General features: G+C 36.1%; 1 protein-coding gene across 19 annotated transcripts in view; it reads left to right on the top strand.

Annotated features, from left to right (window-relative positions):
* The window catches only part of Ppip5k2 (diphosphoinositol pentakisphosphate kinase 2), a 62,964-nt gene that overhangs the window by 32,362 nt on the left and 3,882 nt on the right, over positions 1-26,720 (top strand). For 5 of the 19 annotated variants that reach the window (XM_029474432.1, XM_029474430.1, XM_029474424.1 and 2 more), the window contains exons 18-30: positions 1,775-1,916; positions 2,762-2,985; positions 6,742-6,869; positions 7,679-7,793; positions 9,388-9,495; positions 9,585-9,701; positions 13,121-13,285; positions 15,629-15,802; positions 17,017-17,089; positions 19,327-19,446; positions 20,231-20,329; positions 23,715-23,855; positions 25,046-25,171. In XM_029474432.1, coding sequence (XP_029330292.1) covers positions 1,775-1,916; positions 2,762-2,985; positions 6,742-6,869; positions 7,679-7,793; positions 9,388-9,495; positions 9,585-9,701; positions 13,121-13,285; positions 15,629-15,802; positions 17,017-17,089; positions 19,327-19,446; positions 20,231-20,329; positions 23,715-23,855; positions 25,046-25,171 — 1,732 coding nt within the window. Of the gene's footprint in view, positions 1-1,774; positions 1,917-2,761; positions 2,986-6,741; positions 6,870-7,678; positions 7,794-9,387; positions 9,496-9,584; positions 9,702-13,120; positions 13,286-15,628; positions 15,803-17,016; positions 17,090-19,211; positions 19,239-19,326; positions 19,447-20,230; positions 20,330-23,714; positions 23,856-25,045; positions 25,172-26,720 lie in introns of all 19 variants that reach the window. The other 14 variants (XM_029474435.1, XM_021169231.2, XM_029474454.1 and 11 more) reach the window with 11 other exon arrangements.

The following is a 26,720-nucleotide window of genomic DNA, read 5'->3' as shown; positions in this document are numbered from 1 at the left end:
GGTATATTAAAATAAGTGCCTCCAGTACCAAAATCAGAGAGATTTTACTGTTAAGGGCTGTATAGTTTTTATTATTTCCCTTTTTTCTTTTTTGAGATTATCTTATATCATTTTCCTCTCTCTTTCCTCTCCCCAAACCCTCCTCCTTGCTTGGATGCTTTTTCTTCCTCTACAGGAGTGAGTTCCTGAGGCTAGTGCACTATGCTGTTTACTTTTTACATATAGTGACCCATCATAAACCTGATAAAGTACTAATGGTATATAATTTTTTGATGTTCTGTTGTGCTTGGCTTGCCGGTAGTTTACATTTATTTATGGCAGCACAGATCTATAATCTCCCTCTTCCCTGCTCTGCCTTCCTTTCCTCGGGCCTTTCTTTCTGTGTCTGCTCTTCATCTCAGGTAAATGCTGATCTTGTGGGATGAATTTGCAATGTTTCCTTCCTTTTCATTTTTTGTGGGATAGTTGGAGATAAATTGGTGTTAGTTTTTAAATTTAGATAGAATTGAGCAGTGACCATTTCTAATGTTGATTGTGTAGTTGGGAGACTTTTGTTTCTATGTGAATCTTTTTTTTTTTTACAACCAAAAATTAATAGATTTGGTAAGGTTTTCACATCTGGTCTGCATTAACCATACGAGCTACTCCTTTGAGATCTGTCCTATATTTCCTATGAAACGTTTTGATGATGTGATCAAGCATCAGGAATCTCTGGTACAATGTTCTCTTTCTCTCTTATGGAATGGCACATACAGTGAGTCCCACTAGCCCAGCATGTGTTCTGCATATCTGCATGACTGTTGCAGAAGTATCGTGTACAGTCCTTCTCTGTGTGATGGCCATACACATTACTGTTAGTTCAGATTTTTAATTGTGTCTGCCATACCTGTGGGCAGGTCATTCTGGTATTGTCTTAGATCAGCTTCACCAATACATCTTTCTTGGCCAACAAGTTGATTAATTTATGGTTGGTAGTTTGTTGCTTGGCTTGGTTCCTTTTGATGTACCCTTTCTGTTTTGAATCCTATATATAAGCTATTTACCATTTTTTACCTTTGTGAATCCCAGATTTCATTTTGAACTTGGTGCTCTTAGTTCAACAATATTAGATTTCTTCCCAACATTTCTGTAGAATCAACAAACTTCTCTAATACAAACAAAGCTGTCTTTTAACATTAGGTTCATGTTCTTGATCCCTGGCCATTTTGTTTTTCTTTTATAATTCTTTGTGACCTTGATGTCTCTTAGATGCTTTAAAGAATAAAATGCTATTCTCCCTGAAGTTCCACTACCTCCAGCAGTAACATTGGTCCAAAATACCAAGTTCACTATAACTGGAAGTACAATTCCTCTTTGCATTTTGTTGTATTTGTAGAAACCTATTTCATCTTGCTACATATCTTGCCAATGTAAGTTTTAAAAGTTCAGTGTATAATCTGAACCGTTAATAGCTCTTGTTAAATAGGAAAAACTCATTAACAAAGTATAATAGATAGTGGTTGACAGTTTGAGTTCTGCAACCAGCCTGTGATTGAGTCCTCTTCCTTCAAAGGCTAGGTTCTTCACCTTCTTTAGGTAATCTAATTGTAGTTAAAGTTTAATGTTGTTTTAACATGAACACCGGAGACTTTCACATCCCTGTTGATGGTATTAATGTATGTTAAATATCTAAGTGCATAGAATATAATTATTTTCCCTGCTATGGAAAATTTTGTGTTTGTCCTCTTGGATAATGGGACAAAATAAATAAAACATTTATCCTGTTCATTTGTAGCTTACTCCATCTGGAAGCATTTCTGTTATCAAATCAATGCATTTGATTAAAAATCCAGTGAAAACCTGTGACAAAGTGTATTCCTTGATTCAAAGTTTGACTTCCCAAATCAGACATCGGATGGAAGATCCGAAATCAGCTGGTAAATTTTTTTTTAGAATTTAGAATAGAAGTTTCTGTCTTTTTTGTTAAACATGTTAAATAACATATATGCATCTTATGATATCAAGCCTTGCTTTGAAATATGAGTATAAATAGTATGAGTTAGGTATTTATTCAGGAAGAAGTAATAGCTAGGTTATAGCCATTTATCTATGACTGTAAGAAAAAGACAGTAGCATCTTACTTGATCATTGAGTATGTAGCATTTCCAGATCAGCAGGAGGTAGGCAGCGCACAAAGAAGTAGAAAACGCTGGCTCCAAGTTTAGTTTGAAATCGATGGTTGACATCTTAGATTTCTTTGTGATAAAAGTGAGTCATTTGAAATCTTTAATATCTAAGAGTTACTTTCTGCAAAAGATAGTCTGCTTCTTCTGTTTGGTTACAGGAATTTAGGAAAGTAAAGTATTTAAAATTTTGCATAGAAAGCATTTTAATTGAGAGTTTTGCCATATTTCTTGGTGTTTTCCTTTTCATTGTTATCAAAATCTGTAATATATGGAAAAGGTCTCATAAATATCAGACTTCTAATCCAAGTACTTGTGCTAAGTACTTACCCAAGCCTAAACCCATCTAATTACTATTGATTCATGTAGATAGTAGTACTTCCTAGTTTCTTAGAGTTTACTTTTTTCTTTTTAAAGTTTTTTACTCATAGGAAGCCAGTTATGGAATCATGTGGCTGTAATGACAGCAACAGAGGGTGAGCCAGAAAAAAAAGGGATTTCCAGGCCAGAGAGAGCTACAATAGAGTACAAGTAAATTTCAGATTTATTCCTATTCAGATTTTTAAGCTGGATATACTAACAAGTGTCTATTGTTTTAGATATTCAGCTTTACCACAGTGAGACCCTGGAACTTATGCTGCGTAGATGGTCCAAGTTGGAGAAAGATTTTAAAACAAAGAATGGAAGATATGATATTAGCAAGATCCCCGACATATATGACTGCATCAAATACGACGTTCAGCATAACGGTTCCTTGAAGTTAGAAAACACAATGGAACTATATAGGCTTTCAAAGGCATTAGCAGATATTGTTATCCCTCAGGTAAGTTACCCTTCGGAGTTAATTTCCTTATACTATTATGTAAAAAGCACTTTCAGAGTACTCACTATTGGATAAAGATAGTTTGCAAGATCCTAGAAATACCCCTTAACTTTTATATTAAGTAAATTTGAGTTACTATAAGGGTATTATTGGTAATATTAGTCTCATTGTCTGATTACCTAGCCATCTGATGATATTGACTTTTTAAAAGTAGGCTTTACTTATTAAAGCATTTTTAGTTTTACTGGAAAATTAAGTAGCAGATCTAAAGAGTTCCCATTGACATCTGTCCATACACAAATGGAGCTTGCTTTCTTCTTCCTCCATGAAGTTACCCCACTGAAGTAGCATATTTATTAAAGCCATGCTGACATATCATGGTCACCCAGAGTTCACAGTTTATGTTAGGATTTATGCTAGTGCTGTATATTCTGTGATTTTCTTTTTTTAAAGTCAAGTTTATTATAATATGTGTGTTACAGACTAGTTTTGGTGACATAAGGATGTGATTTTTTTAGTTGAATAATAACACTCTGACAAACAAAGCAAAGCAGAGTGGAATAAATGAATTAGCAACTTTTTGTTGCACACAACTTGTGTACCTGCCACACTGTGCTGGGGTAGTGTGTGGGAAGGGAAAGAAAACATTAATTGTGGCCCTATGTAAGTATTTTCACAGGCTGGCTAGGGCTCAGGGGTAATAGCTTCCCTAAGCTGCGTAGACTTTTGGATCCATTTCTGAAAGTCCCATTCAGCAAAAAAGCAGACAAATCAAATAATCTTTTTACTTTATGTATAAATATTTTGAAAGTACTTAGAGATCAGGATAAGTAGTTCTTTCAAGAGATATTGATTTTCTCATTATAGGAGAATAAGTAAAGTTATAACCAGATTTTGCGTAACTGAATGTAATTTTATAGAGACTAAATTAATGAAGGATTAAATGATGCAGCCCATTGATGCAGAAGTTATGATTATGATAGAAGAATTAAGTTCCAGTTGCTGTTTTAGGATCTTTTTCTCTAATGTAGCTACTTTAAAATGACTTGGCTATTTGAAGTAGAAGCTAGAGTGGATATGAGATTCCAGTTGCCTTGAAATACGTGAATAGGATAAAGGTTATGAGGAATAATTCAGTTTGCCTTGTTTGTAAATGCACGTATAAAGACTTATTCAAAGAATACCAGTATTTCTTTCCTGATAGTCAAAGTCTAAATGAATGAGACTTTGTAAAGTGAACCTCATCCAGGTACACCCTCTGTAGATGCTGTGCACATTTGACTGTGCTCTTCATCACAGAGGAATAGCTGTGTGTTTGTTTCATCAGAAATATATGCTAAAGATGAAGATTATTTAAAGTTTTTGAACCTTATGAATGTAAGATAGAGCACTCTATTCTAGATAGTGGCTTATGTGCATTTTTAGAATAGGCTTGCAGTGCATATACATGTATCACTTAATGGTCTCATATACGTGTAAATGCTTTATATGGAAGTACAGTCTGCATCATTGTTTAACTTAAATTTTACCTCTTTCTGTTAAATATACAATATATTTTAAGGTTGAGGATTAAAATTATTTTCTAAGAGTTTGGAACAAAAAAGAATGGTCATGTCTTAATGGAATCTAAAGATAATCTGACATTTATTTAGTTGTTTTTTATTTCACTTGTATAGTGTCTTGCCTATGTGTATATCTGTGCATGTAGTGTTCCAGAAGAGGGCATCAGATTCTTTGGAACTAGAGTTTCATACAGTTGTTAGCTACTGTGTGGGTGCTGGGAATTGAATGCAGGTCCTCTGGAAGAACAGGCAGTAGTGCTCTTCACCACTAAGCCAGCTCTTCATGCTCAATACTGTGATCCTGCACTGTGTATATACTTCAGTATCTCCCTTATGCAGCTGAAGAAACTTCTCATCACAGTCTAGTAGTTTAAATTATAGTAAGTGTTGGTGTTGTTAACTATGGATTATGAGCCATTGAGATTCTAGTGGCAATCTTGTGGAGATTGCCATAGGACAGCTTTAAGTAGGCTCACGTGGTGTCTTAATTGGCTCTCTTTGTAGCAGAAAGCTAACAATTATTTTACTTAGTTTCAACAAACGGATGGCAACTGAACAGAAATTTAGCTGTCTTGAAAAAGAATGTATAATAATAAATAGCATGCACGTACAGAGGTAGACATCTATAGCATAGTTGTAAATCTAGAAAACATAGAGACAGAATAGTTGGTCTAACTTTGCAACTAATAGAAAAGAATGTTAGTGTTTGGAATTTTCAGTCTTCTTTCCTTAAATTCACATGCATGTATTTTTCTGACAAGTGCATGTACATATGTATATTTACATATGTATATTTGCATTTATAATTTCATTACAAATATGGAGTCTAGAAAAGCATACTGTTATACTACCTGATTTTCTTTTTTATTTAGCATCAGGAACTTCTTTCCACATCAATGAAGCTGTCTAACTATCAATAATCAACATTGGCATTATTAGTTACTGTGATTAGATTATTGGTAATTTATTTGAAAAACTAATTTCTAGCCGAGCAGTGTTGGCGCACGCCTTTAATCCCAGCACTTGGGAGGCAGAGGCAGGTGGATTTCTGAGTTCGAGGCCAGTCTGGTGTACAAAGTGAGTTCCAGGACAGCCAGGGCTATAGAGAGAAACCCTGTCTCGAAAAACCAAAACCAAAACAAAACAAAACACACACACACACACACACACACACACAAAAACCAGAAAAACTAATGTCTTTTTATTTCTTTTACTATCTTTTTATGTATTTAACATTGTATGAAATTTTCTATTTACTTATTACTTGCTAAATCAAATTTCAGAACGACTTTCTCTTATTATTTTTTATTTCAACATTTTTCTTCTATTTGCTTATTCATTTTTGTATACATACCTTTCTGTAACTAGTTTACACTTAATCTAGATTAACAAGATTTAGTGACTGAATTTAGGAAACTTTTAGTTTAAGTCTTGTTTTAGTCTGCAGATATGATAGCATGAAACCCTGACTAAAAACAACTTGGGGAGGAAAGGATTTGTCTGCTCCATTGAAGGAAGCCATATTGCAATGACCTTGTTTTCTTACATTTTACATTGTACTAATTCTTTATAAATCTAATTAACTCACAGTTATTATAGTTGCCAATTTATTATTATTATTTTGCTTATAGCTAGTTAAAAACTTTAAGAATGTTAGACAAAGGCTTTCTTTTTTTTTTTTTTTTCCGAGACTGGGTCTCATTGCCTTGTGATTGTAGTGGTCCAGCCTGGCCTCAAACTCAACAGAGATCTGCCACCTGCCTCTGCCTCCCAAGTGCTGGGATTAAAAACAATCCAGTACCACAACTAGCTAGCCAAAAGCCTTTTCGAAAAATCTGTTAGGCTTTTTGAACATTGATGTTAGAATGATTTTGGTTGTACTTCTTTTAATGGTGACTTTCATATTTTAATTCTTTTGATAAAAAGGACTGGTCATAGAACTTGCGTTAATACATTCAACCCCTTTCAGTAGTCAGCAGTCTTTCAGTCCCTCCATTCCATTCTTCCAATTACACACACAGGCTTGAAAAGAAATATACTTGGAATTGCCAAAAATGAAAATTAAAAGTTGCCTGCTTTTAAAAGCCTTTATGTAATATTTGCGCCTCACAATAATTCTTCACTTCAGGAGTGCATTTGTTAACACTACTTATTATACCTTTTTTTTTCCTAACTTAACTTTTTTTCTGCTCAGGAATATGGTATAACTAAAGCTGAAAAACTGGAGATTGCCAAAGGCTACTGTACTCCACTAGTTAGAAAAATCCGATCAGATCTTCAGAGGACACAAGATGATGACACTGTCAATAAACTCCATCCTGTGTAAGAGACTGTCGCAGCTGTTCACATTTATATGCACCTAGTTTTGTGTATTTCACATCTAAAGAACTTCCTGGTTTTATGTAGAAATCAAGAGTGTGTCACTTGATAAATTATGTAATCTAGATATTCCTATTAACTTGTCCTCTTAGGGTATGGTGGGGGTTCAGGGGAGGCTGAGACTTAAGCATGCCATAGGCACTCTCTGTCAGGACCTACATCCCTGAGATGATAGTGCTTCTTTCTGTCTGTTGTGCAGGCTGACCTCATATCACAATCTAGCCTTTACCCACGTTCTGGCTTTATGTCACATTCCCTGTGCCAGGCTCAAGCAAGGTTTTGTTTGGTGCCTGTATGAGACAGGGAGTAGGAAGGTATTTTTTATCAGTTACCTGTCTTAACCACTGTGAACCCCATTGGGCAGCATTACTTCCTCTGAGTACTCTGTTATTGCTACTAGAGGAACTAAGTTCATCTTTTTCCAGTGACGTTAAGTAATGCTGTTTTATGTTTTCTTTGGGTTTTGTGTGCATTTTGTTTATTTGTTATGTTTGTTTTTTATTTCTGGGTTCTTTGTTTGGTTGGTTTGGTTTGGGTTTTTGCTGGTTTTTTTTTTTTTTACTCTTTTCAGAGGGCTTAGTTTGTTTTAGTTAGAAGAGTATCTACCAGAGGCTCTCAGTTGCAGAATGATAGATTGATTTATGAGGCTTTTCTTCTAATAAGATTGAATTCCATTTTGTAAAATTGTTTCCATGTTTGATATGCTTTTGATTATGTGGTTATATCTTCACACCCTCTGCTTCTAACTTCAGGTATTCTAGAGGTGTTCTGTCTCCTGAGCGGCACGTCCGCACCAGATTATATTTTACCAGTGAGAGTCATGTGCATTCTTTACTATCCATTCTTCGGTATGGCGCCTTATGCGATGTAAGTTTGGGTTATTTCCATGTAACTGACAGCAGTGGGCGTGGGGCTTGTTGGGTAATTCACCATCCAAACCTTAGGCCTGCCTGTGAGGCAACGTTAGGAAGCAATGCACCTGAACCCTGTCCCACGCTCAGAGGGAAGACTGGGTGACTACGGGTGACTAAGGCCAAAATGGACGTTTAAAAGGATTTGTTATGGAAATAAAATTATTAAAATCATCTGGGTGCTTTAACAACACTAAATTATGTTTCAGAATATATTCTAGGTATTTTTTGATTTTATGTGTTCATGGGGGCAGACTTGGAAAAATTTCTAATTGCAATCTTGACATTGTGTGGCATTCTTAATACAGTACCACAAAGGCCTAACTCATTTTACCCAAAGAAATTCATATTCTTTAATTTAAACTCATCATTTCTATTGATTGACACCTAAAAAGCAATGCTAGTTGTTATTTCCCTCAATCAGTTTTGAAAAGAGCAGACCTTTGCAAATCTTATTTTGTTTTGTTTTGGTTTTGGTTTTTCAAGACAGGGTTTCTCTGTGTAGTCCAGGCTGTCCTGGAACTCAATCTGTAGACCACGCTAGCCTCGAACTCAGAAATTCGCCTGCCTCTGCCTCCCAAGTGCTGGGATTAAAGGTGTGCGCCACCACGCCTGGCGACCTTTGCCAATCTTACCTCCCCAATGTGCACACATGCAAATGTGTTTTCTTACTCTGCAACTTCCATCACCTTAAGTTTGAGATAAATCTTTTCTGAAGTAAAAAGGAAGTATATACTGAATTTAAAAATAGACCAGTCAGCATGTAGTTTCATAATTCTGTCTTGTAGAATAGGAGTCATTCTAAGCTAAAGTTCATTCTATTATTTATCCTTATTATATACTGTAACACTGGTGGATTTTTACATATTTGTAATGCTTTGTTATACATGGACAATGAAGAAACTGTTCCTGTGATGTTCCAGTTACTATAGACCTTGGTGGCTTTACCTCGTGCTTACAATAGTTTCTGGTGTTTTTTTGTTTTGTTTTGTTTTGTTTTTTAACAAGTAGAGCTTTCTGTCTTAGGTGTTCTCATTCTCTTATAATTCCTTTCATCTCTGGTGTCTGATTACACATGTGAAGATGACTGATTTTTTCTAAAGTCAGATCTAATGATGAGGGATATGATACGATCATTTGGATTTTTGTATGTCTCTTTATGCTGATTATTTTAGAGTCACTGTAGCGTTAAGCAGTGGTATTTTTTGATAGACATATGCTACAGAGAGAAGCAGGAATCTTTGAAGATAACGTTCTGTGCCATGAGGCATAGGACTCTGCTAGGCAGTTTCAGATTTATAAGATTCAAAGCTATTCTTATCCTTAGAATTCAATAGCAGTGTTATATTTCAAGAGTTTCTTTTCTACATCTTGTAAATTGTCTTGACAAAACATAGACGTATTGTCATATGTGGTAAACATTGCAAATATTTTTTCTATTCACCGGATGTATGTGATATCACTTACTTTAAGTAAGCTGTCATGATGGTAATAAAGTGACTTCTATGTGCAATGGTATGAAGAATACTTACCAGAGCCCCTTTGTTCAGGACTCCAAGGATGAGCAGTGGAAACGAGCTATGGATTATCTAAACGTCGTCAATGAGCTCAACTACATGACACAGATTGTTATCATGCTTTATGAGGATCCCAACAAGGTAACAGAGCTCTTGGTTTGAACATGTGACCGGAAGTAAGCAAATACTTGAAATTCCTCACTGGAGACATGTTCTTTCGTGTATTTCAGGACCTTTCCTCAGAGGAACGCTTTCATGTTGAGTTACACTTTAGTCCTGGAGCCAAAGGCTGTGAAGAAGATAAGAATTTGCCATCTGGCTATGGGTATAGGCCAGCATCCAGGGAGGTAATGCAGACGCTCAGTGCATAGCTACTCCGCTTCAGATTTTCATGATGTAGCCACAAGCTTTCCCATTACTCTATAAATCATTTCCATGTCAGCTAGTAGGAAAAAAGGCTTTACCATTTAACAGTATAATCTGATGGACCTGGGGCTGGCTCAGCACTCAAAGCATTGACTGTTCTGTCAGTCAGCCCCAGTGTTACAAGTGACCTGTTGAGAATGCAGGTACAATTCCCAGTGCCCTGATGCTCACAACAGTCTAGAGCTCCTTTCAGGTCCTCTGCTGGCCACTTTGAGCACCTGGCACATAACACGGTACACAGACATGCATGCAGGCAAAACACATAACAAATTACACATAAAATAAGAATAAGTGAATCTTATTTTCAATATATATTAAAATTTCAAATATATATTATACCAGAGTAAATAAGAAGTTGATGTCTATTACAGAATTTCAGAGTTTGATCTCTTTAGATAGTTTGGATTTTAAGCTGTGTTTAGAACATGTAAGTATAGTTGTAGTTTGCGGTTCTTTTGTCTGTTGAGTACTTACTTTATACTGAGCATTGTGCCCAGCATGGCTTCTTCAGTTTTCACCGGTACTGAATTTAGGACTAAGTGCTTTCTGGAACATGTTTTAGAAAACTAGCATTATTAATTTCTGATTTTTTCTATTATTAAATTTTGTTGTTTGGGAAGCTGCATGTATAATTTTTAAAACTTATTTAGTAATATTCTAATTATATGATCAACTTATTGAATATATAATTTAGAGTTTACATGTCTTTTATATTTTTTAGGTAATTTGTATTTTGGCTTTATTTAAATTTTAAAATTGAGGATCTATAGTTGTCAATATTCTTGGATTATCTTTTTATTTTTTATAAAGTGTGTGGTGCTGCTTTTATGTTTTTTACCAGTACCTTTTCTTATCTGTATTTGCCTATTTAATGAGCCCTAGAAAAGTTTTGACATCCTCCCGTTTTCAGGAAGCAGCAGGTTCTCATTTGGCTTCGTCTGCATACATGTTTTTATTATACCTACTCTTGTGCTATGTTTCTGTCCGCCTCCTTTTCTGTCCAATCCACACCTAGACCATCTGTTTTGAAGTTTACCTTTGCTGGTGTTTGCACATGGAGCTGCATTACGTGGACATATTTTATTAGTCGGTTCACTTTTTTTCTTTGGTTTATATATTTGAGGCATATGGTCTAATTCCAACCTCACAAAATAAACTGGGATTTTCCTAGTAGCCACTGCCTTAATGGCATTGTCAGAGAATGTATTGAGTGTGCTTTATCTTCAATGTATTAGGATCTGCCTTATTGTCCTGTGCGTGTGTGTGTGTGTGTGTGTGTGTGTGTGTGTGTGTGTTTCATTCATTCTCTTGGTCTCTGTTCAATACAAGTCTTAAGTGTAAGTCAGGTAAAACTTACCAGCAGTGTTGCTTGGATGGTTTATATCCCTCAAAGAGTCTTTTTGGTTTGATTGTTTTTTCTGCTACTTACTGTGCAAAAGTATCTCACCAAGATTATGAACTGTTCTGACAGTTTTCATTATTTTTGTCAGACTTGTAAGCAGTAAGAATTTTGACTTTTTGTTGTTGTTATTGTTGTTTTTAATGTATATATCTTTTAAACAGCTTGAGACAGAGTCTTCATTATGTTGCCCAACCTGGCCTGAACTTCCCCATGTAGATCAAGCTAGTCTCAAACTCACAGAAATCTGCCTGTCTCTGCTTTTGCTTCCCAGTGCTAGGATTAAAAGCCTGTGCCACTACACCTTATCATTTTCTGGTTTGTTTTTTTGTTTTTTGTTTTTTTTAATTAAAAATATAGTTGCATCATTTCCACCTCCCTTTCTCCACTTCAACCCCTCCCATGTCCCATCTCCCCAGCCTCTCCCATGATCCCCACCTTCTCTCAAATTCTGTCCGTTTTTTTATTGTTACAAACATATGTATGAATACATAAATATATAAATAAAACTTGAAGACTCTGTTTAATGTTTTGTGCGTGTGTGTGTGTGTGTGTGTGTGTGTGAGAGAGAGAGAGAGAGATCTGTATAGTTAATCTTATTCTTTGATTTGTCATGAACAATTATTTACTGTGATTATTGACATATTTAGGATAAATATACTTAAATGGTATTTGTGGCCTTTTATCTCTTTACTGCCTTCTCTTCCTGCCTTTTAATTCTTTCACCTTGTTGACAGGATTCTTACATTATCTTTGTAAGAGGTTAATTGATTTTTATGTGTTGTTTATGACTGACACTGTGGTTTGTTTGTTTTTTAACACCTGCTTGAGGCACTTAATAAGTGTCAAAATAAATTTTAAATAATTTTTAATTAGTTAAAAATCAACAAATTAATTAAATGATAACTAGAATAAATAAATATTTAGAATATCATTTTAAATAATTACCCTTGAGTACATTATCCTTACCATGGACCTCAACTATTGGCCATGTGTTTCTTATAATCTTCTGTATATTTTAATTATTTTTCTCTCAATTTAAGATGCAACATTTCTCTGCACTTCTCTTCCAGCTCACTAATTTGATCAGTAGTATTTTTCAATTTTCTGTTGAACTCTACTTACTTAGTGTTATTATTACAAATTGACAATAGGCTTTAGTTGTTTTCAACACGACCCTTTCCCTTTGTTTCTTTTTATAAGTTCTAATTCTCAGCTGAGCCTCAGTTTTAATAACCTTTATTATAGTTGTAACTAATAACATTATTGTCAACTTGACAGTGGCTCATTTGGTTTTAAGTTTGTTTAATAATTTTATATTCTAATATATAATGATGTAATGTTGGTATAATGTATTTTAGCTTGTCTATAACCTGGCTATATTCAGTTCATCTAAGTTCTTGGCATATGTCACACAGTAAAATATCAAAGGGATCATAAAGTGATTATTTTTCATATAATCTCATACTTGTTGGAAATATTTACTATAGAGTTTAACTATTCTAAAGATTTTTAATTCAACAGTTATTTGTTAGAATTGTTCATCTGTTTGATGAACTTTGGCTAAAGACTTGCTTTATATGATTATAATTGCCATTTTAGCCCTAACTTTTCCCCAGAATATGTATATTTCTTGAAGCAGTTTGTCTCTCATAATACCTGGTATACTAAGAAGGTATAAGATTAATAAGGAATTAAATTAATATTAATTCACTTGAGGAAAAACTTTTATATAATAGCTATAGCAGCTTGCTGTTAGTTATCAGAAGCATTTTATTGACGTTTAGAGTTTGTTTGCTTGTGAGAGTTGACAAGTTCTTTCTCTGTGGCTTTACAAACTTGATTTTGGGGCGCTGCTGGGAATCCTGGCATGTCCTGTCACCCAGCTTAGGAGAGGCGTTTTAATCTTAGTTTTAAGTGTGTCATATTCTTTCCTCACAGAATGAAGGCCGAAGGTCTCTTAAAACTGACGATGATGAGCCTCATACTTCTAAACGAGATGAAGTTGACCGGGCCGTGATGTTGTTTAAACCATTGGTGTCTGAGCCAATTCATATACACAGGAAATCACCGCTTCCGAGGTCCAGGAAGATTACTACAAATGAAGTGAGTATCTATGGAGAATGTGTCCTGTACAGGGCAAGCTAACCATAGTAATTCAAAGGAAAAGAAAATACAGCTTTAATTGTGTGGCTAGTAATCTGAACAGTTTTAGTTATCAACACTTTTTATTTTTCAAACAAATATTTAAAAACAAAAGGAAAACATAGATGCTGTTAAAATCAACACACCAGATAAACCAGGCCTAGTATCATCTACCTGTAAGCCTAGCACTTTGGAGGTAGACAGGAAGAATAGGGATTCAGACATTCAATGTCACCCTTGGCTACTTAGTGAATATGAGGCCAGCTTGGATTACATGAGACTCTGCAGAACAAATGAACAAACAGCATGCCCAGAGATACAGAGCTCTTTGTGCAGCTCTCAGACTGGCATTGGCTGTGACTCAGGAACAGAGAGAGGCTTATCTAAGAACTTGCTGAACTTACCCACTTTTCTTTTGTCTTATCACTTTAACTATTCTTCAGTAAGTAACTCAATTAAAAGCCTAATATATCAGCAATTATTTTTGTATAAAAGTAGATAAAAATTGCCTGAGATACTTAAATGATGCCTGATACTAGTAACACTGTAGGTTTTCTTAGCCAGATTGCAGAAACCTACATAGGAATTTGAAAGCTTGATGATATAATTGAAATTTATAATGGCATTTTAAGATCTATAATTAAGTTAAACCAGTTATTCTCAGTTAAGGAATAAGATTTAAATAACATACAAGTCGACTGGTTAGAAGGTAGCTTAGAATTGTTTTTAGTGTTTAAGTATTTTTAATACTTGGAGTTACCTACTTTCTGTTCCTTGCATTGCTTGAGACCAGTGCTTATAAGTCTTTTCTAAATAATTCATATGAAGTAAGAAGTTAAGCTCCCAAGAGAAAAACCAGGAACTCTTAGATCATCTACTTTTAGTTGATGTTTAAATATAAAAAGTATGTAGAATTATGTTTAACATTATTTGATAATAACATAAGAAACAAAATCAATTACCACTACCCCACTTATGACAATAATACAAGTTCTGAATTACATATTGGGGGAAAACTATTCATAAAGTAGATCACTATAACTTTATAAAAGAAATTATATGTTAATGTTCCTCTAATATGCTATTTCTACTTAGTTATAGAAGGTTAATTTAAAAAGAAGAGGGACTCTAGCTACTTGTGGTCATTTGTTCTATTAAAACTTAAACAGAAATTGAGAAATCTGAAATTTTATCCAGATATTCTAACTTCAGGAAAACAAACAAATAAGACAGAAATTATTTAAACTAATATAGCCTAATCCACCATTTGTGTGAAAGCAGTGTTATTGATATAGTGAGAAACAAAATAATTTTCTATCAAGTTTTTCAGTATTTCTTAGTTAAACCCTTTCCTGTGCCCTCTACAGGATCTGTGTGTGTGTGTGTGTGTGTGTGTGTGTGTGTGTGTGTGTGTGTGTGTGTGTTGCGAGCATGGCAAATAGAACTACTGCCGTGGGTAACTACTAAAACAGAGTACACATTTTCAAACCTTTTTCTTGTGAATATTTAAGTAGTTGCTTCCAAGAGATTATTCCATTGGGATATGCCAAGCTTTTACTTTGTAAGATAAATTATTCAAGTAAAAGTTGAAGACTTTTTCCAGCATCCTCCAAATCCATAGGTGTCAGTTTATACTTTGAAGAGACACACAGAGAAAGGCTATTCCCTTCATTATCTACAAGGAGATCTCAGTCTGAACTCACTGTCTGAACCTGCACAGTGTGCACAGTGAGAATGTTTGCTGCAGGCTTGGTCTCCTGCACCTATTGGCTCTCTCAGGCAGGGTAAGCACAAACACTTAGAGCAAATCTGTCCATTTGATTGCCTCTGAATTTTACAGCTGTGGCCAACCCAGTTCCTTTTCTAGGTTACACAGTGAATTTGTTTTACCTGCTTATGCTTTAGACTAAAATTTCCAACCAAAAATTTGCACAAAATCTTTTTAATATCTAATATAAAATAAGCTCAAATTCCTTTTATTCTTAAATATTTTCATTTAAGAGAAAGACTATAATTTTCTAATTTTAAGGAAGATGGGACAACTAGTAGAAAATATAGCTTGTGTCTTTAAAGGTAATAAGGTCTTTCTATGATTGTTGATGCTATATGCCAATTATATAATTCCTTAGGGATTTAACTATTTGGCTCACAAATGAATATCTAATAATTTGCCTTTGAGGGATAAGCAAATGCAAATAAACTGTATTTTTTTTTCTTCCTGATCATTTGGCTCTAATGTATCTAACTTTGCATGCTCTGCTTTTTTTTTTTTTTGCCTTTTTTTTTTTTTTTTTTTACTTCCAGGAAGAGACCCCCCTGAGTGTGTCTAGCCCAGAGGGCACTGGCACCTGGCTGCATTATACCAGTGGTGTGGGTACTGGGCGTCGAAGACGCAGATCAGGGGAACAAATCACCTCTTCCCCTGTCTCCCCCAAATCATTGGCTTTCACATCCAGTATTTTTGGCTCATGGCAACAGGTTTTTAAACTTTATTTCATTAAATATTTTCCATTCCTGCATTCAGAGCAACAAACAGCTGTTTTTGAGGACATCTAATCCCTTGTCGTTTACATCAGAGGAAATCCTTCTGTCTTAAATTTAGTACCTCAAGATACTTCTGATATTGTTCAATATTTCATGGAAAGAAACCATCTATGTGGCATGCATTTCGATTTTTTTACTGGGGAGCTTTTAAATATACAGGAGATTTAAAAAAAATCCTAATTCTCCTGGGTTTTTAGCCATGCTAACAAAAATAAATTAGAAAGGAAAAAAAAATCTTTCTTAGACCTTAGTTGTCCTATAAACTTAACTTAACTTTGATGGTTAAGTTACTTAACACACTTTGATGCTTAAGAATATTTGCTATCCCCTCATTATTTGCAAAGCTTCATTCCACTTAGAATTTGCTGTGAATGTGAAATTTTTGAAAATATCAAAAATTAATGTGGCCTGGTCTTAATTAATGACAGATATCTAAACATTGATTGGTCTTTCTGTGATCCCTTTATTTGGAAATATTACAATAAGGGAAATACGCAACTTGGTTTCCAAACACAACAATAGGCATGTGTAAAGTTGTAAAATGGTTTTCACTAAAGTAACTTCAGAAGGACTTTCTTTGATGACATTCAAAACTAAACCTCTCTGGTTGTCTCATGGAAGGCCTACCGCCACATGACTTCTCTGATAACTTCAGCTATTTCCTCTTGGAAATGTAATGCATTGGATTGTAGGAAAGGGATTATGGTATCCACTAAGGCTGAATACTCAAAGGTTACTCTGATAAAGCCCATGCATGGATCAGAAACTGTATGGTGACTTCAACACTGTCTGTCTGTCAGTCATTTCTTTTGTTTGTGGTTGTTTTTCCTCTAAATACAGGCGCTGTTTAACAGTGGGCAATGGGCTTCCTTTAAGAGAAAGTGAAATTACATCAATCTGTGAACTGTTTCTTCTCATCTGTCATGTTTCATCATGAATGCCTGCTTTGCACCCCTTCATTGCGAGGACCTCATATGAAATGGACTCCCTTCAGAGGGGATCTTGCATGAACTTTCATGTTTTAAGTATTTCTACTAATATTTATCATACAGCTTATTAACCTTTGTCTGTCTGGAACAGGGTGCATATGAAATATGGATTTTTGAATTCACTGTTAGTATATTTCAGTCTCCACTTTCTCTATGCAGGTTGTGTCTGAGAATGCCAACTATCTCCGAACACCAAGAAATCTTGTGGAACAGAAGCAGAACCCTACAGTAGGTATGTGGTGTAAAAGAAATTGTGTTTTATACCCTCCAGAGACTCCCTGTTAGGCACAGGTAAAACTCTGCAGTGGGGAAATCATGACCAAATGCTATGCTTCAGTTTGTATTTAGTGTGCATTAGTTTAGAATTGTTGAATCATAAATTCAAAATATAAGATATAATTTTCATACTACAAGAAGTGGTGTTTAGTATTTTTGTTTAATCATTTGAATGACTACTCTGTGGTGACTAACTGCCAGTGTTGGCTTTTGTTTGTTTGCTCGTTTGCTTCTTCCGTCCTTTCTTCTGAGGGAGGGGTCCTGTTGTTGTAGTGTGGATTCTATAGTCTCGCTTGTCCTTGAATTTATGGAAACCCTTCATTTCAGCTTCTCTAGTGTTGGGGTTACAGACACAAAACTTTCCAATGCAACTCTAAATGTATTTTTAAAAACTTTACTTTAGAGATTAGTAGTCATAAGAGGGCTGGGCTGACGATCAGTGGCAGAGCACTTGTCTACCATCTATGTGTGTATTTCCTTGTCCCATATTTGGCACTGTAAATCTGTTAGTCGGGTAAGGATAAAAATATGCCATTTTATTAAAAGATTTTTAATCCTTTTTTTTGTTGTTGTTGTTGAGGCCGGTCTCTTGATATATTCCTGGCTGTCCTGGAACTTGCTATGTAGTTCAGGCCTTGCCTCAAACTTAAAGAAATCTACCTGCCTCTGGAGCTGGTATTAAAGACACCACCATGCACCGCCAGAAAGGTCAAAGCTAATTTAGCAGTTTTAAGTAGTGGCAAAGGAAACATTGAGAGGCGACACTGCTTAGCAGTCTGACTTTCTAGTGAGGCTTCACCCAGAGCGCTGTCACTGGATCCAGTTCTGTATGTGGAGTGTTGACATGAAACTCCTTACTTAGGACAAATAATAATATTCACTTAAAATTAATTGATCACACATCCCACAGAAAGTGCAAAAATATCAGCTGAAGATGACCAACGAATTTAGCAAAAGGTGATACCTTCAAATGTAGATAAAAAAGAAAATGAGAAGACAAATGAGCAAATAAAGTCAAGAGTTTAAGGGCCCTCTTGGGGTGGGCTAGATTTCCCAAGGAGCAGCTCTTTGGGAAACTAAAGTGAAGTCAGTGCATTCTTGCTCAATATACTTTGGGCACATTGAGAACAGCATTGTCGGATGGATACCCCTCTCCACCCGCTGACCTTATGCTTCTCGATGCTAGGCTGTGGCTCGGTGGCATAGTCTTTCCTCTAATTGGTTATCTAAGTTGGCTTGACACAAAGGATGATTCGGTGTCACTGTGTGCTACGGTCTGCAGTGTCCTAACTGTGTTGGTACCTGTCTGTGTAAATGACTCTTTCTGTAGTTAACTTCCTCTACTTTGTCTTGAGAGCTTTTGATCTTCCTATGATATCTTTATGTGAACATACATGACTCCTTTTCACTGAATGATCACAATTATATATTTGACAGGAATTATTTATACTTTCCTCTTTAGTGAACATTTTTAAGTCTGAACTTTTACTACAAATAACACATTGATGTATACTGGCTGTGTTTTACGTGTCAATGATGTATTTCCTTGGAGGCCTTCATTAAGTTTCCTGTTTTAAGTCCCTTGTTAAGTGACTGAAAAGGGATGGGTTTTGTCTATTTTCATTAATAAAATGCCTTTTTCATAAGAGTACAATTCTTAGTTCAGGGCATCAGGAAAACCATTCATTTCTGAAGTGTGTATTACAAATGTCTAATATGACTTAATTTTTGCTAAAAGGTATATATATCATACATAAAATCATATGTGCATGATATATAATACAACATATGATCATATGTATATGATAAAATACATATGATAAATATACATATAAACTCATTATGATTTGCTATGACTCTATTCTGTTCCTAATTAACTTTTATTGTGGTATTTTCAATAATTTTAGCATGTACATGTTGATGATTAGTATATTGGCATATTATTTTTCATAGAAGGCATTTTCTCCAGTACTGAATTATTACATTTGTACCTGTGGTGAATAGTGCTGGCTATTAGAAGCTCTGTACTCAAATAGGTGTCACTAGACTGTTACAAGCCTATTGTGACTCTCTCCAAGGCACTGCCAAAGGTTGCCTGTGCATTGGTAAGAGCCAAGTTGATTGCATGCTGCATGCATTCCCAATGTGAATGGAAGAACACCTGCTGTATGTGTCTTCTCTAACTCCCATCAGGGTCTCACTGTGCGGGCCTGTTTAGCACCTCAGTGCTCGGGGGTTCTTCAAGTGCACCTAACCTACAGGATTATGCCCGTACTCATCGTAAAAAGCTGACTTCTTCTGGCTGCATAGATGGTATGTGCTCACACGCACACACAGATTCATACCTGCACACATGCATATGCTCACGAGTGGTGTTTCTCAAAAGCAAGTCTAAGGCCACAGACTGCCGTGGAGTCCTATCGCCTTCCCAAACACCTGTCAGTGTGTCCTGGGATTCAGGTTCAGGTTCTGTCAGTCAAGAGCAGTTAACTAGAGAGTACATGTACAGTAAGTGGTTTGTCAAAAAAGAGAATTTAAAACTTCATTATTATTTCAGTTGAAGGAGAATCTAGATTATGAAGAATAAATTTCTTTTAAACTCATGTCCACTGTTAACACTTATTTTATTTATTAATATTAAAAAACTATTTAGCATAGAAATGAATGGAAGGTTTATTAGTAAGAGAAAATATATCGGTAGACATTTTATAAACATGGAGTGCAATGAGACCATTCTTAAGATTCCTCTTGATGTGACTTCAGGGTTAATATTCTGGTGCTGAGAATGCTTGCGAGTCCTGAAAATGTGCCCCTCGTGACAGAGGGCGCTTTCAGCCCTTTCAGAATCAGCACTGTTTGCTCTTAGGCGGACAAATTGACCGTAGGCAGGAAAACACAGATTTACTGGAATTGCCAGGCCATCTTGCTTTCCTTTCTGTTGTGTATTTCATTAAACATTTTGCCTGTACCATCAAGCCACTTTACTGCTTTTAACCAGTCCTTGGCTTCCTTCCATTGTCCCCTCTGCATGTCACCTAGTCCTGCTGTCCTCACGTATTTGGTTCCCGCTCTGTTTTAAGTGTTCCTCTTTTGGCAGCTGTGAACTTCAGGAACCTGTTTTTCTCTTTCTCAGACGCCACACGCGGGTCTGCTGTTAAAAGGTTTTCTATCTCATTTGCTCGACACCCAACCAATGGTACGTTTGCTTTTTATTTTAAAAGATACTCCCTGCTTCATCCCTTTTTAATTTTTTTTTTATTTCAAAATGTGGGGTACACAGTATCACCTAACTTACCAATCTTTAATTTTAGTTGGCATACAATTCCAACTAATGTACCAAACCACTGATACTGTCTTAATCCCTTTTCTACCGTAATTTCCACAATAATTGAACATTACTTGTCAGATCGTCTAATGACCACAGTAATGATTACTTTAATTCTAAATTAACAGCTGAAAATTCTGATTCCTTAAGTGATCAGTTTATACAATTGTTTTTTTTTAAAAAAATACAATTAGTTTCTTAATTGGTTCTTAATTCTTAACAATTAATTTTTTTCTAATTTTTTTGATCACATTGTTTTATTGAGATAGTCGACGACAACACAAAACAATCCACAACAAAGACCCCACTGAGACTTTTAAAGGTCTTGGGAACCAGGGTCACACTGTACAGCAGCAGTCTGGCCCTCTGGCTGAAACACAACTGGATGTGGTGTGGACCGCTTAAGAGACTTTCCAGGATCAGCTCCTATTCAGGGGCTGGCTGGTTTACTGCTGGCCCAGCAGTTATTTCCTTCTGTTGTCTTTGTTTTTCCTTAAAAATTGGAGAATTTTGTTAGAAAGAAAACTGAAGTTAAGATCCAGAAACTTGATTTGTTTATACTCAGGTTCCATGATAGCGAGGCTGGATAGAAGTGTGTTTGTTACTTGTTATAAATGAAGTTGTGGCAGTATTATAGCTTTTTGGGAGTATTTACTGCTTTTTGTGTATGTGTTAGGGGGATGCTTTTGTTTTGCTTGAGATAGGGTCTGACTAGCATAGAGCTTCCTGTGCAGACCAGATTGCCTTTAGACTTGGAGTCATCCAGCTTTAGTCTTCCCCACTGCTTGCATTAGATGTAAGCCACCATGCTTGGCTTACTAACCATTTTCAAATCCCACATAGGCTTTTGCTTTCACTTATAATGAGCATACTTTTATTCCTAGAAAAAGTGTTTTGTTTTTAATTTTTAACGGAAAATAAGTCTTTCAAAAACTCACTTTTTACGAAGCTTAAGAATTCAACCTACATTCCCTCCCCCCACCCCCACCCTCACCTCAGGGCTGTTTAAGTGTTACTTTTTTGGAAAAAGCTCATTCTGATTTGATTCAGCTGCAACTTCTAAAGGTAACACATGCTTAGTAACCTCCTAGAAGACAAGCAGGAGTCCTAAGGAAGTCAGGCTCACAGAAATCCATAAGGAAGGAGGGGGGTCACCTTTGGGTAATGCTTTCTCAGGAGCACTGTGGGTTTTCTGAAAAGTTCTATGTTTAACTGAGGTGTTAGGATTAGTAGTGGTGGTAGTAGTAGTAGTAAGTACTTCAATTTAATAGAAAATAAGAGTAATTTTATATTCCTTTGGTTTAGGCTTTTTCTTTTACATGTGACTTTTCTACACTAAACAGCCTGATACATAGAAGCATGTTTCCTTCAATTCTAGGAACATTTTTTTGGAGGGATCCCATACTTCCTTTTCTTTACTGCTGTTCTTTCTTATCTGTCCTGTGGACTGTCATGTGACCCTTTCACTTTTTATTTCCAATGACTTCCCGTGTTGTTTCCACCTTAACCCATGGTGTCATGGACTTCCCTCCCTTCATCTTTAGTTGGGAGGATCGTGGTGAAAAATGTCTTCTGACAGCACTTTCCTTATTCTCTGGGCCTCTGTGCAGAACACCTGTCCCCTCTAGGTGCTGGTCCATGTCCTCTGGGAGTTTCTAGGCTCTAGTGGTATGTTTTCATGGCTTCCAACGTGCTGGCAGGGTGGCTTGTGAGATGGCCGCACTAACCTTTCATTGTACGCTGTGAGCTGATGAGATAAATGGCAAGGGTCTGTAGATTCTGGAACAGTTCGATCAGACCTCATTTGCTGCTTTGAAATCCAGCAGGCAAATGAAAGGAACCGTCACAAATGAGGGTGAGCACCCGGAGAAAGGAGAGAGGCATATTGTGGAGAGTCTCGCAGAGAAAGGATGTGTGCTTATGTGCATGAGCCGCTTGTGTTTAAGAAGAGAGGGAATTGCAAAGTTTTGTTCCTCAGTGTGAACCGAGTGAGGTGGCTTTAGCTGCTGCTGGGATATTGGATTGTTCCTTCTGTTTGGTTTTGTTTAACATTACATGAAACGAACGGTCTGTCATGCTTTGGTTTGCACCTGGAAATCAAGCATTAATTTTATTAATCCTTTAATTTTCATAACAACATTCAGTTCCCTTTTTAAAAGTTCCCCTGTTCCAACTGAGAATTCCAGCAATTCTTGAGTTCCTCACAAATTTTGAATAAATCCGACAGCGTGTAATCTCATAATGAGCATATGTATGTTGAAAAGTGTCTATTTTGCAGTCTGAGTTTAGATAATTTTTATTTTTTTTTACCTGTAATACTCTGTTTCTACCTGAATTTGAGTGTTGGAGGTATTTTTTCACAGAAAACTTAGTTTGAATTCTGGGAAACATTTGTGATTTTAAAAGAATATAAAAACAATTTTTAAAGCCATTCAGTTAAATAAAACTTAAATGAATGGGTCATTTTATTCTTAAAAAACGAAAAACTAATATTTTTGTCTTAGAAACATAATTTGTATGTATATGTGCTTTTGTGTCACTGATTCTGTTAGCACATTGCTGCATGACTCACCATGAATTTTGTGTGCCTGTGCAGTTGTTAAACATGGAGCTCCTTGCCCTTCATTATGCTGAATTTTCCATCTAACTGCTCAGCCAGGGATTGCCAAGCAAGGAATCACTGGTGTTCAGGAAAGTAATGTTTCAGAAGGTTCAATTCTGCCTAATTGAGGAAGTGTTGCTCAAGGACCATGGTAGGGTGTTCTGGGCCTTAGAGAAAAATAGCAATCTGTGCTCCACAATTAACTAATGTAATTAACTCCTGAAGAAGTTTGTGTCAGCATTTATCTTCATTATTTAATTGTTGAAGTTGATATTATCTTGATACTGTAAGATTCTGGTATCAGGAAAATATGGCATCAGCTTGTTCATCTGTTAAATAAATCTACCATTAAAAGATTTCAATCTGAAAATATATCTCTCCCTACCCCAGGTTTTCTTCTTTGTTATTCTTAGGCTTTAGCAACCTTGAAGGATTGTGTGCATGCTGTACTGTCTGATTACATTTAAAGTGATCATGGTTCATACCTTGTTTTGGTTCCATGTCGCATAGCATCTGGTGTCATGAATTGAAAGATGTTGTGTGAATGCATGTAAAACCTGAACGTTCCAGCCCTAAGTGAGTTGCCTTCCTCTGTAATGCTTGAGTTGTGAAACAGCCAGCCTTACTCTCTGTCCTTTATTTCTTCTCTTGTAGGCTTTGAGCTGTATTCCATGGTACCATCCATCTGTCCTCTAGAAACACTTCACAATGCCCTGTTTTTAAAGCAAGTGGATGACTTTCTGGCTTCCATTGCTTCTCCATCAACGGAGGTTCTGCGCAAGGTCCCCGATATGTGTATGGAATTCACCTTCATTGTTACTTGTTATTGGACAATAAATACTTTAATTATAGCCTCAATTTTAAAGATGTAAACGCAGTGGTATTTGTGAATAGAATTTTTAAGAGAGACAGATGTAAGGGAATAATATTAGTAACTCTTTTGTGTGATATACCATTTTTTCTTCATTTTATCCCAAAATTGTTTTTCTAACAGTAAAAGTAAACAGTATTATATAGAGTTAGTATCACTTTCTTTAAAAGCTATACTCGTCTGAAAGCTCACATTCATCGTTTATAGTTACAGAATGGTTCACATGGACTTAACACATGTCTGTCCCTCACCATTTTTGCTAACAGATTAGAGATACTTGGTTGTTACTGTTGTTTTGTTTCATTGATTGATATGGGGCTTTTCTGTGTAACCCCAGCTCTCCTGAAACTCACAGTAATCCTCCTTTCTTGACTTCCCAGAAGCTGAGATTACAAGTATCTGCCACCACATCTAGCTTTAGAAAGATCTTTTCTAAAAGATACCAAATTAGAACCACAGGCTTTGAACCTATATTTCCTAGAAAAAATATTCTGAAGATATCCATGTGTGTTAAGAAGAGAGTCCATGGATAAGTAAGTTTTGGAATAGACTCCCTTAGAGTTAGATTAGTGTATAAAAGCGTAAAGCTCTATAAATAATCCAGATTTCCTGCAATATTTTTTGTTGTTAGGGTAAAATGAAAAGATTTTTCTTTTTGTAGCGCTTGTTGTTTTTAGCTCCTTAGTATCCCTCAGCATATTGGAGTTTCCAGGTTGGAAACAGTAGCTATCCTAGCTACCCTTTGCCACTTCTTCTGCTTCTGGTACCAGAGGCAGCTGTCAGCCAATAGTGTTTGGTAATGAGGATGCCTCTAAACTATTTCCCTCTGGAGATCCCTTGGGAAGTAGGTGATAGTTTTAGATTTTATTCTCTAAGGAGACCGAAGCTGAAGAATTACAAGTTCAAGGCTAGCCTGGGCAACAGAGTGAATGTAGGGCCAGCCTGAACATCTTAGGATTGTCTTCAAATACAAAGTAGAAAGAGGACAAGGGATATGACTTAGAGTTATAGGTTCAACTTCCAGTATTGTAAAATGATAGTAAAAACAAGGTTTTGTCCTACTAAGAAAAGAGACTTGGTACGAAGTTATTCAATTTTATTTATTTCTTTTCAGCCTCTATGGCCACACGTTCCAGTCCAGGAATGAGAAGAAAAATTTCCTTAAATACGTATACACCTACAAAGATCCTCCCAACACCACCTGCTGCTTTAAAGAGCAGCAAAGCAAACAGCAAAGCAGGTGAGAGATGTTGTCTGAGTTTGTGGATACCATACAACAATGATAGCAGGGACAGCCACTTGTCCAGTGATGTAAAGTAACCACTGCTTTCCTGTAGTGATGCTGAATTCAAAATCTATTATCCTGACTCACTTATACATATCTTTATCTATGTCCTCTTGCTTGCCTCTCTTGCCTTCATGGTCTCTCCTAAATCTCTTAATAAGATAGATTTCCTATTCTTTTTTTTCTGAACTCCTCTGTTTTGCTCTGTTGGGCCTAAGGAATCATTTCATATTTAAATAAAACAATTCTGTTGCCCAGAGTTTTTTTTATCTTCCATTTGTAGTCTGGCAATGTGACTGCCAAATTCATCTCTTTTGCCAACATCTTTGTTCTTCTAGCCAGGGTGATTGTGTATCAATACTCCATCCGAGGCTGCTGACGGGTTACTTTACGTCTGTGGTTTCCCTGTTGTCTACCTCTGCTGTCTGGTCTGATGCGGTTTCTACCTGTTCCCTGTCCCAGATGGGGGCCCAGCCCTGTTGCTCCTAGATGCCTCGGAGCTTACCTCAGAGCTCCACGCTTTCACTATAAAAACTCATGGCAGAGGGGTCTTGGTTCTTTTCAAGGTTTTAATGTTTTTAGATATTCTTTTTATTATGAATTTATAGTTGGACATCAGAAGGACATAAATATTAAGATCTCAGCTCTGCTACTTGTTAATCATGTGACCTGCCTCACACAAATCTTCAGTCTCCAGGAAAATCAATCTGGGTAATGATTCTCCTACAGAGTTGGCAGAGGCAAAGTTGGCTTGTGTAAAGTACTTGGCTACATTGTAAACATTCGGTGGGTGGTAGTTTCCTTTGCTGCTCTTTTGCCATAGCTAACCTTCATTTCTGCAAGATAAATCCTCCTGGAGTTCTTACCTTATGAATCAGTCAGTATTTTAAGTAGATTTGAACGTTGTACAGTCCAATAAGGCTATAAAGATACAGGGTTCAAAACTGCAGTTTTCTTAAATAAAATTTTGATGCAGTCTTTTATACAATACAAAACTGACATTTGTACAGTTCCTTTTCCTAAGATATTAATACTGTTTATGTCCATGGCAATAAAGAAAACAGCGGAAGGGGTGTAGCTTGTTTCAGTCAGCATAGCCACGAATGAATCAGGTGACCAGAGGTTTGGATGCTCTCGGGATTGCAGGACCTGTGGCTAATCTTTCTGAGTTAATTATCCCATAAATGTAGGGTGTGAACATTTTTAAGTAACAAACTAAAAATGGTGTTGAACATGTTTTGTGCCCCTCTTGCATTCCTCAGACTTGTTCATGATGTGTGCTACATATAGCCACGGGAACACAGTGGGCAGCACCCATGTGTGCATGTCTGTTACGTACGGGAGGCTTTACTCTGTGGAGGGTATCCTTTTTCATGGGCACCTGATAACTGTTTCTCCTTTTGTGTCTAAATATGTTCTGTAAGATTTTAATTTCTACCTGATATCCTTGGTAGAATGAATTTTATGGTTTTTTTTTTTTTTTTTTTTTTTTTTTTTTTTTTTT

The sequence above is a fragment of the Mus caroli genome, chromosome 1, assembly GCF_900094665.2.
Source record: "Mus caroli chromosome 1, CAROLI_EIJ_v1.1, whole genome shotgun sequence".
In the NCBI taxonomy this organism is placed as follows: Eukaryota; Metazoa; Chordata; class Mammalia; order Rodentia; family Muridae; genus Mus; species Mus caroli.
Note: the sequence above shows the minus strand (reverse complement) of the source record. Positions and strands in the feature narration are given on the sequence as shown.